The sequence below is a fragment of the Aulonocara stuartgranti genome (assembly GCF_965226115.1).
Source record: "Aulonocara stuartgranti genome assembly, chromosome: 4".
In the NCBI taxonomy this organism is placed as follows: Eukaryota; Metazoa; Chordata; class Actinopteri; order Cichliformes; family Cichlidae; genus Aulonocara; species Aulonocara stuartgranti.
The window spans coordinates 34,876,258-34,890,169 of NC_138942.1; the positions used below are offsets into that span (position 1 = coordinate 34,876,258).

General features: G+C 42.5%; 2 protein-coding genes across 3 annotated transcripts; one reads left to right on the top strand and one right to left on the bottom strand.

Annotated features, from left to right (window-relative positions):
* Window positions 1-2,854: 2,854 nt before the first annotated feature.
* naa60 (N-alpha-acetyltransferase 60, NatF catalytic subunit) lies at window positions 2,855-7,829 on the bottom strand. The gene is made up of 7 exons (XM_082530119.1): window positions 7,530-7,829; window positions 6,866-6,981; window positions 6,544-6,673; window positions 5,797-5,893; window positions 4,773-5,007; window positions 4,471-4,636; window positions 2,855-4,378 (listed from the first exon to the last, which is right to left on the bottom strand). Exons 2-6 carry the CDS (start codon window positions 6,973-6,975, stop codon window positions 4,480-4,482), a joined length of 729 nt encoding a protein of 242 aa, XP_082386245.1. The 5' UTR covers window positions 6,976-6,981; window positions 7,530-7,829; the 3' UTR covers window positions 2,855-4,378; window positions 4,471-4,479.
* Window positions 7,830-9,841: 2,012 nt separating this feature from the next.
* LOC309704719 (uncharacterized protein) lies at window positions 9,842-13,474 on the top strand. Of its 2 annotated transcripts, XM_082530131.1 has the most exons (5): window positions 9,842-9,978; window positions 10,181-10,287; window positions 11,087-11,192; window positions 11,381-11,783; window positions 12,675-13,474. In XM_082530131.1, exons 3-5 carry the CDS (start codon window positions 11,175-11,177, stop codon window positions 12,683-12,685), a joined length of 432 nt encoding a protein of 143 aa, XP_082386257.1. In that variant the 5' UTR covers window positions 9,842-9,978; window positions 10,181-10,287; window positions 11,087-11,174; the 3' UTR covers window positions 12,686-13,474. The 2 variants fall into 2 exon arrangements, with proteins under 2 accessions (XP_082386257.1, XP_082386256.1); XM_082530130.1 differs by lacking the exon at window positions 10,181-10,287 and having other exon boundaries at window positions 9,844-9,978.
* The last annotated feature ends 438 nt before the right edge of the window (window positions 13,475-13,912 follow it).

Consider the following 13,912-nt stretch of genomic DNA (forward strand, 5'->3'; position numbering starts at 1 on the left):
CTTTAGATGACAAGAAAAGTGCGGTTTTGCCCGCCAAGTTAACAGTCTGCAAGGTGACCTGCTGTCGAGGCGCACACATGCCCAACCAAACACAGGAAGCTCGCAGTCTAGCATATTCACAATGAAACAAAAAGAGAAAGCTAAGGTCCGGCCTGCTTCTTTACTGAGTTTAAAGAGGCTCCTATGTTGATTTCCCATTTGACACTTTTCATATTTGAATCTACACACCAGGAAAGACATAAAGTAAGGAAGTCATATGGAATTTACTACACTACACATTTAATCCTGCGATACTGAAAGAGAAATGCAATTTTGAGTACATGGTGAAGAAATGCTGCTGCAGTAAAGGAAACTGTCAGCATGACTCTCTGGGAAGAATTCTTAAGAAATAAATGTGTAAAATGACAGAAAAAAGCTCGTGTGTGACTAAATGACACGCAAGACTAAATGGTGCATACGGTAAAATATGCTTTTGTTGACTGGTGGAGGGCTCGGTGTTGAACCACACTGGAAGTGAAAAGGCTTTCTAATCAAATGAATCAGTAAACTATAAACTCCCTGGCCGCTGGTCAACTGCTCATTAACGCAATTATCTAGTCGGCCAATCGCATGGCAGCAACTCAATACATTTGGACAGGAAGACATGGGTAGGACAATCTGCGAAAGTGCAAACGGAGCATCAGGAGGAAGAAATGTGATGTAAGTTCTCTAAGTGACGAGTATTTGTCAAGCAAACCACAAAAACAAAAAACAACTGAAAAACATTTGATTGACAGACTTTTAAATCGTCTGTAAGGATTTGGAAACTGAAAAGCCAAATGACTGTATTGTAGAAGAATGGGTTAACAATTACTGTATCAAAGAGAGTGACAGCATGTGGAATAAAACATTTCCTGTGCAGAGGGCGATCGGGATTATTCATGCTGGATAACTTTGACCTGTGACCTCCTCCCCGCCACAGCATCAGGTGTCCAGTTTGTAGCCCGTCACAGATTAAACCTTCGTAATCAGCTCCTTCAGTCTGTTAGCATCACAAGCTTAAAGCTGCTTCCTTGGCAGACCACAGTAAAGTATCTGATGGAACATTTGCTGCATGTGTTGAAGGATCTGAGCGTCTATAGGAAGTCGAGCCTTCTTGTATGCAGCCTGTGTTGGTCCTTCAGTCCTATCTAATAGGTCCTCATCTCCATGGACCTACAGGGTGCAATATGCACCAAACTACTGTGCTACAAAAATGGGAAATAGATGCAGCAGTTTACTGAAATGAGGCATGAAATTCCCCTTTCTGTTGGCATAGAAACATTTAACTGGACATTTAATCTCTGAGATTTGTCGGTATACGAAGAAAAACTGTGCAACACCAGCAGTAAGTCTCAGTTCTTCTACACGATAAAGATGCTGTAGTTTACTCTGGACACATTATACGATCAAACAAACAATAAAAACAGGAACTTTCATTTAATCATTACTGTACCATGAATGTGTGCACGAGAGGTCTGTATCAGTAGGACAAGCTGGGAAATTAGTTAAAAGCCCAAAACTTTGTCCTACTTCAAGATGTCCTTGCTGGGCTGATTCTGGCCCACGGGTCTTATGTTTGACACCCTGGAAAGCAAACAGCACACTAACATACATGCTTTACTGACCACACATTTCGTGCTCATACATCTGCAAGGACGACACAGAACCATCCAACTTAACCACACAACACACAGTCTTTTTTAACTGTAATCTAATTTTAAAGCTGATCTAAAATATTGAGCACGACTTCTACCACCTCACGTTTCTCTCTCTCAGGAAAGCCTAATGTTGGTTGACTGCTGCCGCATGCTTTCAGTTGTGTTACTCTTACAGTCGGGTGAAACATTTCAGGGGAAACATCGGCTCTGAGTGGGTCCTCCTGTTGCCCAAAGAGCATCAATCAGCTAAGTAACACAAACACAACCAGTGCAGAGGACGATGATCTCACCCATGTGTTATAGCTCAAAACCATTTTAATAACCAATTATTAAACCATATGCAGAAACCTCTTAATAGTGCTGTGACCACGCAGAGCCATTTTATACGCACTCGATATTAAAAATGAATGAAGCTTAATGAGAAAAGCAGCCCATTTCCCATCATCTGCTTCTGCATCAGTACTTCAGGACTCCATAAGCAACATTTTGGCAGGATGTTAATGCTTCTCTTGTGAACGTATGGCACCAGGCTTCAGGTCGCACATTAGCAAAGCACTGACGCATACATACACAACCCACAATAAGTATGAACTACTATTTATTAAGTCTTATAGCTCTAATATAGCATAATGTGCCTCAGTTAGCGGTGCAGTGGTGCATATCACACTGATAGCAGGATTCATGCTTTTTGAAACAAGGACTCAGGTCTTCTGAGAGCCTTTTGTGAAATAATCTGACGTGTCTGCTGAATTCCCATCGTTCAGCACTGTCTGCCACGCTTCAGGTCAGTGTTGTCTCCACTGACTTCATCTTAGTCAGTACTGCTGAACCCTGCAGGTCACGAGGATCTAACACAGAGGCATTTAAAAATGTGTTTAACGTGTACACAATATTTAGCTCACCAAAATATTTATAGTGCATTTTTCAACTCTGGTCCAAGATCCAATGGGAAGATTAACCCAATGATTCTGTCAGTGTTGTCTTTGACTTGAGAAGCTTTAGCTGTTTGTTTAAAGAGGAAGCCCAGAGTGTGGGAATCAGAAAAGTCAGAGGCTGACCTCAAGCTGCACTGTTGGAAGCGTTAGGATGCTGTTTGTTTTAGCTCGACTCATTCACACGTCTTCAATGGCAATGAAGCGGAACACTGAGACACAAACCACTGAAACAGGGCCTGCTTGGAATGAAAACAAGGCTCAAGTTTATGATAATAAGACAATCACAATGAAAACAATAGAACACTGTCGTCCTACAGCAGGGCAACTCCGACTGACTCAGGTTTTACAATTGCTCAGATGACACAAATTTATTGCATAAACAATGTCAGATGTTTTCAGAAACCCTCGGGGCTGGTGAAGTGAGAGATGAACACCCGAACTGTGATTATGTTTTTGTTTTCACAGTCCCCCTGACCTCATTCAGTGCTGTGCCATGTACCAAATCAAACATTGTTGCTCTCTGATACAGTGGAGCAGGTTTTGTGTAAAGTCCAACGGAGCTCTAACAAAATGAAGAAACCTCACCGCTGCTTTCTGACAACATTAATCAGCGATATTTGTCTTTCACCCCCAAACTTTGGCACTTGCTAGGTTCTAATTTTGGGACTCTGTGTGCTTATACGTACACACCTGCATGCATGCAGGCACGTGTGGTGGACGATGTTTTTCTTCAGCTCTTCTACAGGCCGACATAAAAATTTAACCTGGGACAAATTAAAAAAAGAAAACAATCTGAACAAACATTTCTCTACATTAGCAGCAACGTCACAGACCAACTGGGCTGCAGCCAGTTACATTAAAAAACCCCTAAAACAAGCACCCAAGCTACTCTCTCTCATTCCCATCTGGATTATACAAGAGAAACGATGCAGAGTCCTTTTTTTGTTTGCTTAGAAATGTGACCGTACGTTACCATTACAATTACAACAGAGTGCCAATTTCATGAATGTTGTGAAGAAAAATGAAATAAATCTGACTGAACTGCCCCTCAAAGTTTCCTTTCTATAATCACCTTTATTCTTATCTACTTCCCGATTCAGTGTATACTCGTAAAAGAGACAGGGATGGGTTATCTTCCAGCTAGTCCTACTAACAGCATAGAATAGACACACATATTGAGAGCAATGTATATATTATCTTAGTATATATAATATACAACAGTGTACATAGTCTCTGACAGTGGTGGACAGGATGAAGGGAGGCAGGACGATCGGCTGAACCTGTAGTCTCTGTTTGGTTCCCAGTGTGTGTGTTACACCCTTTCCACATCAAAAATACAACCTGTGTTTGCCGTTTGTGCATCAGGGTTGACGTATCTGAAGCAGGTCCTCCACTCCGCGCTGCTGCCTGGCCTCTAAGGGAGGCTGCCACCGCTCGGCTACACTCAGATTACAGCTGGAGCACAAATGGGACAGTGTGATATGTATATATGGGCGAGTAGAGGATCTGATTAAATCAAGAAAACAGTGGTTTGTAACCGTAACTCCTACTGTCTGTCAGTGTGAAAACAACACTGCACATTTCATGACGCTGCAGTGAAACAAACCCTGTAAATCAGTGGGCGCTGAAATATGTGAACGGTCAAATGCAGGTTGAACCTGAGGTCCTGTGTGTCACACAGGGTGTGGAAAGCTGTAGGAGAATGTGAGTGTGCGTGTACATCTCGGCGTGTACAGGGGAAGACTGACGGGAACATCTGTGTGACTGAAAAACAGAAAGGAAAACAAAACCAGTCAGATGAATTAATTTAATATTTAATAATGTGGGTGACATGTGTCACCATAAGCCCCACTCACCATGCTGTGTCACATTGTTCTGCTGTACTGGATGCCGGTCTTGGAGGCGATATTGGACCAGGGGAGCAGCGAGCGCAGCAGGGACTGGGCCTGTCGGTACAGCCTCTGAGGGATGGAGCAGGGGCTCAGGCTGGCCAGGGTTGAACCGATGTGCTGGATATAATCAGTGGGACAGGAAGTCAAGGAAAAAGAAACAATGCAACATTTACTTTTTCTCCTGCAACATCTGGACAAGTATGGCCCAGAGGAAATGAAATAACAGTGAGTAAGTGAAGTATTTTCCTGCTTCCAAAAAAGGATATAATATTGTCCAGGGTGGATGACCCCCGTTGATGTAGAGCACATATGTGAATCCATCTTTGAGGACGCCTCGGATGGAGTAGTAGTAGGGTAGGTAGTGGTGCTGCCTGAAGTCCCTGTTCTCGTAGAAGTTGATGGCAGTGTTGTTCGTGGTGAGAACGTGTAGGTAGATTGCCTTACAGTGGTCCTGGGCTGTCGTCGATATGTGCTCCTTCAAACTGTCCAGCAGCAGTGAGCCTGAATCGTTTCAATCAATATTAATGTACTGCAACATCAAATCTACATCAAGTCTCACAGCAGATGAGTTTTGAGCGTAGTTCCAACATGTGACTCAACAGATCAAATCATTAATGTCTTTGATGAGACAGTGTCTAACCCGCGATTCGTTCAGATTCTTGCTAACTGAATAAAGGGTGTTAAATTAGTTCTGAACAGTTTTTGCCTCATCTTGGTGTTGTGACTTCGAGATGTTACTGGATGTGTTTTCTTTACGTACTTTTCAATTCAATTAAATGTAATTTATATAGTGCCAACTCATAACAGTCACCTGAGGTGGCTTTATATTGTAAGGAAAAGACCCAAATCCAACAATCTGATAATCCCCCATAAGCACCATCTATGACTGTGGGAAGGAAAAACTCCCTTTTAACAGGAAGAGACCTCCAGCAGAAGCTTCAGGAAGGGGCGGAGCCATCTGCTGTGGCTAGTGGTGGTGAAAGAAGATAAAGAAGAAAAAAAAGAAAAAGAGGACTGTTCTAGTACACGTAAAAAAAGCTAGTAAGCCAAAAAATGTTAAAATGTAACAAAACACAAATAAAATTGTATAAACTGGACTTCCTCAGCCTAAATGGCATGGAGGTTGTATAACCCCAGATTAGTTTAAAGGGAAATTATTCATTGCATTTTCTGACCATCAGGTTTAAGGCACTCGTGCCCTGGCTTCACATTTCAGACCTAGAGGCTGTGTTTGTCTTGTACATAAAGCCTTTGGTTTTAGCCACAACTGCAAACAGTGTGTCTGTTTACCTATGCCATGTTTCCTGAACTCTTTGACCACTCCCAGGCTGAGGATGTAGGCTACCTGTGTGTCCACGGGGAAACTGGAGGCCAGGATGTCTCCATCCTAACACGCATACATAGAAAGAAACAGACATATACACAAGTTGATTATTTCAACGTCCACAGTGGGTGACAGAATAAAAACGACACTTCTTCAAGCTTTGTTATCTTAAGTTAATCGTACCGATTTCTCAGATGTTGGAAATGTCACATTGAAAACATGCCAGAAATTTGCATACTGCACATTCAAGTTTGGAGCTTATAGTCTAAACTCATTCAAACGAGATAACATTGATCCCGATCAAAGCAAAATCAAATCCATTGCACTTCGTTTACACAAAATCAAAAAAAGACCACAAGTTACAGCTCTTCTTTCATCAGTTTCTTTCTCATTACCCTCTTCTCCTATATTTCGGGCTAATGAACCTATCTTTACCAAAGGTATCCTTTTTTTCAAAGCAGTGCACTGAAAACAGTCGACTATGTCAGTGATCTACTTATGACATCTCTAAGCAGCAGCAGACATTTACACACTCAGTGACACTATGTCCAGAGAACACAATGTCATATTTTGGAGGAAATCCACATTAAGAACGTGTCTCTTTCTAGCTGCTGCTGCAAAACATTAAAAATATTATACTGCACCTTTGACTGGACTGACAACATGTTACACTTTCTGAGCGAGAGATGGCACATCCAAACTGAACCTCTTACCTCTTTGTGTACTTTGGTCCGACCTTTGATCTCGGCCACAATCATTCCCACGATGCCTCCTCTGTAGGTGGCAGCGAGGGAGAAGAACTTCTTGTTGGAGGTGATGTCCTGATACCATGAGTCTGGGTACCTGGAACCAAACGTCAGACAGGTCTCATATCAGACTATTACTCAGACTCCAGAAGGTCTGCTTAACTTATGGGCCGCTACTTGTTAGCTCACTGGGCATTCAGTCCATTTATGCCAGTCAATAACAATGAAACAAAGACAGTTCCTATACACACAAATCTCGGCCAATGACACTCTCAGTATGATAACTTACTCGATTGGGAACCAATCACCACAGAGCAGCTTAACGTTCTCTATGTCATCGTGGCAAAGGAAGCGGAGCTGGACTTCACTGAGGGCTGTGGGAGGCACCACGTCACTCATTCACACCTGCAGGTTCCAACAGAGTGCACAGGAGAGATGGTGAGACTGCAAAAGCAGACTAAAAAAACAACAACACCCTTTACAATTAAGTACAAGGTACTGACTAACACTGAGGCATGCAGACCTCTGCTATTGTGCAGTTCTAGATAACAAAGAGAAGTCAGGTAAGCCCTCGCACAATTAACACGCATTACTGACATTTATAAAGGTTAGAATGACACACATTTAAACGGACCAGCAGAATGAAACGCAATTATGACGTAAAAAACCCCAGAAAATTAAACGCAAATATGTAATAGGCATCAAATAAGGTTGCCCATAAAAAGTGAAGTGACCATTAGCAGTCGTGTACACAAACCTCTCAAGTTCTTGTAAATACGAAAACAGTGATGTTATTTCTTTATTTACGTAACATCCCGGCAGAAACGGAGCATGCTGCCACTGGTATCAACAGTGTCACTCTTGTGTCCGCAGGTTTAACCACATTTCAGCGTACAGCACACAGGCTAGTGTTAGCTGCCGCTAGCTAGCGCTCTGATGCTAAGCTAACGTACCTTGTTTCTACACTCGGACCGGAGGAAAGCCGAACACAATTAAATTCCTTGAGTGTCACTCGATACAGTCACCACTGCGGACACAGCATGATAAAGCACTGGTTTATTCCCGACTCTCAAAGCCGTTTCATTACGGAGCCACTGCTACAAGGGTTGCTACGCTAACCAGAGCTCTCCGTGCTTTGATAACAGCTGGATGTTTTCTTCCTGTTTGTGGCTGCTACACGAGTGACGTCACTTCTAAGGCGTTTCCTTGTTCTGTTCAGTCCGTTGGCGATTTGTCGCCACCTGCTGGACAGAAGTGTGTTCTACAGGAGTGACTCCTCCATAAAGAAATGGGATGAGAAAAAAAATGAATTAAATTCAGTTTGTTTGTTTGTTTGTTTGTTTTTTATCTTAAAAACATACAGATTCATTTGTGTTTTCGTTGTATTAACAAATTATTGCGGAAAGTAAAGACAACAGTGGTTTACTGGACATTAAAATGTTTTCTGAAGTATCAGTACTATCGGCAGTACTGGCCCTGTATTTACTTGCTATCAGACCGGCGCGAACATTTGCAGTATGGCACAGCACAGAGGCGCTGCTTATCATTGATAAATAAGACTTGCTCTGGCTGAATGAAGGGGAGGAGTTCATTTCATGACACATATCAGTGTGCAGATTCAAAACACACTTAACCTGAAATGTTATCAAGTTAAAGTTAGGAGAGTAAGAAAAAAGAAACCGGTAAGAGTGGACATGTTGTCAAAGTCAATAAAGCGATAAAGCCAAGGTAAGGTCTGTATAGCCCCGATTCACTGATGATGATTTCATGCCCCAAACAAAATACATTTGTTGATATGAACTGGTTCGTAGTCATGTTGGAACAAGAAGGGACCATCTCCAAACTGTTCCCACTAAGTTGGGGGTATGAAATTGTCCAAAAATGTTTTGGTATGCTGAAGCATTAAGAGTTCCTCTCACTGGAACAAAGGGGCCGAGCCCAGGTCCTGAAAAACAACTGCACACCGTAATTCCCCTCCACCAAACGGCAATCGCCAAACCCAGACTTATCCATCAGATTGCCAGACTCAGAAGTGTGATTGGTTATTCCAGAGAACAGGTCTTCACTGCTCTAGAGTCCAGGGGTGTGCTTTACACCACTGCAGCTGACGCTTTAGGTTGTGCTTGGTGATGTAAGGCTCCTTTAAGCAAGCACTTGGCGACAGTGCGAAGGAAAAAATCCCCCTTAACAGGAAGAAGCCTCCAGCAGAAGCAGGGTCAGAGAGAAATTTGACTATCATCAACAAAAACAAGTGGACTTTAAAAAAACAGTCAGAAACCCATCTAAAAGACAGAAATGAAAAATGGCCACGTGCACATTCAGTCGGTCACATAATGTCAGCGCGCCCTCTGGTGGTTATCTGCTGGTACTGCAGCAGCACGAAAACCAAGTCAGATTAAATAATTAGTCAGAAAGACACAAGGACTGCAGTTGTATGTCTCCTTTTATTTTTATGTATGTTTTACTTTTATTATAGTGATCAGAATGTTACTGCAACCATTTCAAGCATTTAGATTCAAAGGTCGTTTGCACTCTTGTCTCCTAGTTGGGCTTTTAAACAAAGACATGTCAATAACATACATTATCTGTAAAATGTACATTAAAAACACAAAAGTCAAACACATCAATGTATAGACACAGATGCAGCAATAATAATTCATTCAAAGTGAAACCGTCTGGGTCCAGTTTGAGTTCTACTGGTGAGGAATTCTGCATGTTTATAACCCTCATGGAAAACATTTGCTCAAATAAGGATTTCATGTCACAGCACTTTGGAGTTTCCAGTATATGATCTGGCTGAAACCAGAACTCTAACCCACAAGGTCCCTGAGCACCTGCGAGGAATGGTTACTGGGAGGAATGGTTATTATGTTAACGTTTGTATGGCAGTCTTAGATTAGCAATATCAAGACTTTTAATTGCCTGTCTGCTCATCATGGAGATGCTACTCAAGAGATTACAAAGTAATTTGAATGTCTGGTAAAGAAGGAGGGAGCCTAGATCCTTAGAGCCTAGATCAGTCAGGTCAATCCAGGTTTATAGAGCCATTAATGACCTTTTGACATTAAAACCCAGAAAGCTGGTATTTCTCCAGTGATTTACATCATTTATAGCTGGAGCTTCAGTGCTGACAACTATTTCCTGTTTCCACATATTAGCCTCGAGGGGACTGAGTTTTTAGTTTACTGTTTCAGTTCTGTGTACTTGCATGTTCTGACTGTTTTCTCCAGGTTTTTAACGTAGCTCCTTTAAGAGGCTCCTTCACGGTGCTAACCTGTTGGCACACCTGTTCTCCATAATCATCAGTGAGCACAGCAGTTCATCCACCAAAGATCTCTCTGGGATTCGAAGCTGCTTCACAGCAGAGCTTCTCTGAGTTGGTGGGCCTGAGCTCCTTCTAAGGTAAACACCCAGTTTACATTTGCTGGAGTTCTTTTGCATGTTTAGATTAGTTTACCTCTTGAATATTTGTAGCTCAGGTGTCTTTGGAGAAAAGACCACAGAATCAACTCACAGCTTTACTATGACTGCATGGTAGTCTCCTTGTTTGCCATCATGGTTAATGCCAGATCCTGAAGTTAATGAATGCTTTCTAAATAATAAGAGAAGAAGTCAGAGGGATGTCGTAAAGAAGATAAGACCTCTGTAACAGCAGTTGAAGTTCACACTCGGGGATCTGTGGATTTCCTGAGTGAGAAATGAGAAAGACAGGTCAGTGTGATGGGAACCACACAGTTCAGCTGTATCCAGTACAGCAGCAGCTGCAATGACAGAATTAATAAAGCAGACTGTGAGCTATGTTTTGTAACTGCAGAGAGTCACCATCACTACGTTGCAAACATGTTGTTTGTCTGAATATATGGAGTTGCTGTGACTCATCTGCTGTTTTTCTTGCTTGTGTGCAAAATCCTGAAGTTGAGTTGGACCTTGCCAACACGCAAGTGTCTGCCTTTTTAATTTAGTGATTGCACACAACCGGGAAGTCAAATTTAATCCAGTTCTTCGCCTCCTACATCCTCAGCATCAGCATCTTGATGCTTGTCAGGGACATGACGTCCAGCTCTTCTGAAGATCGTAGAATCGTAGAATTCCAGATGCTGAGAAGCTTTTAATCAAAACATTAGTTCAGTTAACAAATCCAGTATTTGTGGGGCGGGACTCTTTCGGTTTCTGTGCAGTTCACTTAGATATCGTATGTTGTCCACACTGACAACGAATGTGGGGAAAGAAATGTTAAAGCTGCCTCCTGGCACGCGCAATCATCAAGGTAAGGGAGTCCCAGAAAGCTGATCCTCTTCATCAGGACGTAGCATTTCCTCACTGATCCGAGTGACTTCCCTGCTCAGTGGCGCTGTCCTTACTGGTTTTTAATCCTACATCTTGCAGTCATCTTGATTTAATCCAGAACAGACTAAATCTTTGTAAAATGTCGGTAATGTGCGTTTTATTCTGGGACTAGGCTCAAGCCTTGTCTGTGAAACTGGCCCAATTAAAATCAGTTTTTCCACAGGTGTTGGGAGGTGAAAAGAGTGCGACGGAAGAGCAGAGGAACGCTGTCGGCCATCTTAGTCCAGCTCAGCCACTGAAGAAGGCAAAAAATGGCTTATTTACAAATGGTGAGACAGCAACACAAAGACGTGATTAAGTAACAGACAAACAGCATACTTGGCTCGCTCTTTGCACAGCACGCAACAAGAATAAAACATTTTCAGTAGAACTTAAATCCTATGGAGGCACTAACACGTCTGCACATGGTTTAACTCATTAAGCTTGCTCCATGACAGCTGTGTCTTTGTCGCTATAGGGACAAACAGACCCGGGCGGGGAATGCTCTCAGGAGGCCGAGGATGCTCGCCCAACGACCAGCGGAGATGAATCCCACACTTGCGATCAGTGTGAAAGGACTTTTGCTACCAAGAGTCGCCTCACAGTACACAAACGGATCCACGCAGATGTAAAACTGTATCGCTGTGACGAGTGCGGGACTTCTTTTTGTCGGAGCAGCAGCTTAAAAAGGCATCGAGTCATCCACAGTGGGCTCAGACCGTACACGTGTGAGCAGTGTGGGAAGACTTTCAATCAGATGAGCATCTTGGAAAGGCATCGACTCCTCCACAGTGGAATTAAACCACACGTCTGTGACGAGTGCGGGCTGGCTTTTACCTGGCTGCCAAGCTTGAGGAGACATCAGCTGTCCCACTCTGGGAGTAAGACATTTTGCTGTGACCTTTTGTGGACAGACTCTTAGCCAGCCAGCAACGCTAGAAGAACACACACAGATTAAGATGGTCCTGTGACCAGTGTGGGGAAAGCATAAAACCAGTTTAGAGACCATTCAAATCTGAAAAGTGTGATTAAACCGCTGCAAAGAGCTCCACACAGGATAAAGGTTACGCAGCCACTGCATACTCTTCAAAACTGTCTTTTCTGCCAGACTAATTTTGGCTGTTGGACAGCTCCCCTCAAATTGTGTGGCTTGCTGAGATGATTTTCTTTGTTCCCCTCCTTCAGTAAAGTCCCACTCTTTGCTCTTGCATCGTGCTTCTGTAATACGTATCATAGAGGAGATCTGTTAAACACAGTTTATGACCTTATTCACATTTTCCAAAGCTGCCATGACACTGGATTGTCTCATGAACCTACTTTAAACTCCGTGTGCTGCCAGTGGCTCTGAGCGAAGGTGTTGTTTTTACTACCACTAGTTAGCTCTTCAGCTGGGGCCCTGTTTTTGTTCTTCTTCTCAAGTTTTAAGTGTGATCTTAAAAGTAGAGAGGGTGCCTGTCTCCCAAATCCAAACTGGGCGCTGATTGCACAGGGGCCTGAAAACTGAAGGCTCTGCCTCCCATTCTACTTTTAAATACTCCACGAACAACAAGTAGGCCTGCAGTGTGAGAGCGAAGTGCTCTAATGTGTTGTAATGTCTGCGTCCAGGTCACGGTTGTTTTTGAAATGAAGCCAATTTGACCTCTCATCCTAGAAGTTAAGTAAAGTGGGAGAGTACCAGGAATTTAACCTCTTGTCTTAGACTCTGTGTCACCAGTGAACTATTCCCAGCATAAAATGACAGACAACCCTAACGTACTTTGTCTTTGTTTTAGTTGCAGACTGAAGCAGATGCATGCAGCGCTGTAGTAGCCACTGTTCTTTACCGGCTTCTTCACAGCAGGCCCCAACTGAAGTACTGAGAAGAACTTGGAAGATGTTTCTCCTCAGAGGCTCATTAAAAGTCCATGGAGTCACCCACAGACAGGAAAAACCGGGAGTTGGGGGTTCCTAGAACTCAAATGTCTTCTTTTCTTTTCTGTGATCTGCAGTATCTGTAATTTCTAAAGTGTCACAGTGAACATTTGGTCACTTGCGTTTCTAACTTTGAACAGTTTTAATGTCCCACTGATTGAGGTGCGCATTCAGATCTCCCATCAATTGAACCTGACCAGTAGTAAAACATCCAGAAAGTAATCAGATCACCAAGTGAAAGCTAAAACTGCTTTTAACTGCTTATTAAACTGACTGCTTCTCTTAAGTAATTGATTAGCTGCTTATAGGAAAAAGTGCCCCCCCCTCCCCCCCAGCAGTTTAGTATTTATAGTTGAAAGAAATCTGATACTACGGTAACTTTTTGAATCTTAAATTGTATATTTTTTGTATTCACTGTATTTTTTTTTTCTTTCTTTTGTTGTTGTTGTTGTTGTTGTTGTTGTTGCATGGAATCAACACATCTGTACATATAGTACTGCAGTAAAGCTGTATTTTTAGCAGTGTTTAAAGTTTGGTTGAGTTGTACTATTGGATCGTGTGTTAACATCTGAACATCATGTATTATGACACGATGCAACATTTTGGAACGACTTGGCTTCTTTCGTGTTTAGGCGGTGCAATGTAGCTACAACATGTCACATGTAATGATCTTCCAGTGTTTTTCCATAGGTTAAAAATAAAATCCTGTTTATAACTTCAGTTTGTACTGATGGTCAGTGAAACAGTAAAGCTCTCTGACTTGTAGCTCCTCATGTTTGAGGAACACACATTAATTATACAGATTTGATGAAGTTGAAGTGCTGGCAGTCAAACTCATCGTCTACCATCAGTGTAGCGGTGGAAAGTAAAAAAACCCCACAGACATCAGTATTTCCACTCACAGATGATATACTGTACTTATGTGCACAGAAAGTGTTCTTAAGTTGGTTTGATTTCAGGACGTGAAACCGTAAAAGTGAAATTAGTCTTGTTTCTTATTAGTTTAGCCCCTCCCACCAATGATGCAGGCATAGAGCTCAACAACTTTTATGCTCGTTTTGAGCGAGGGAACCCCACAACCACAACCAAAGCAGACGTG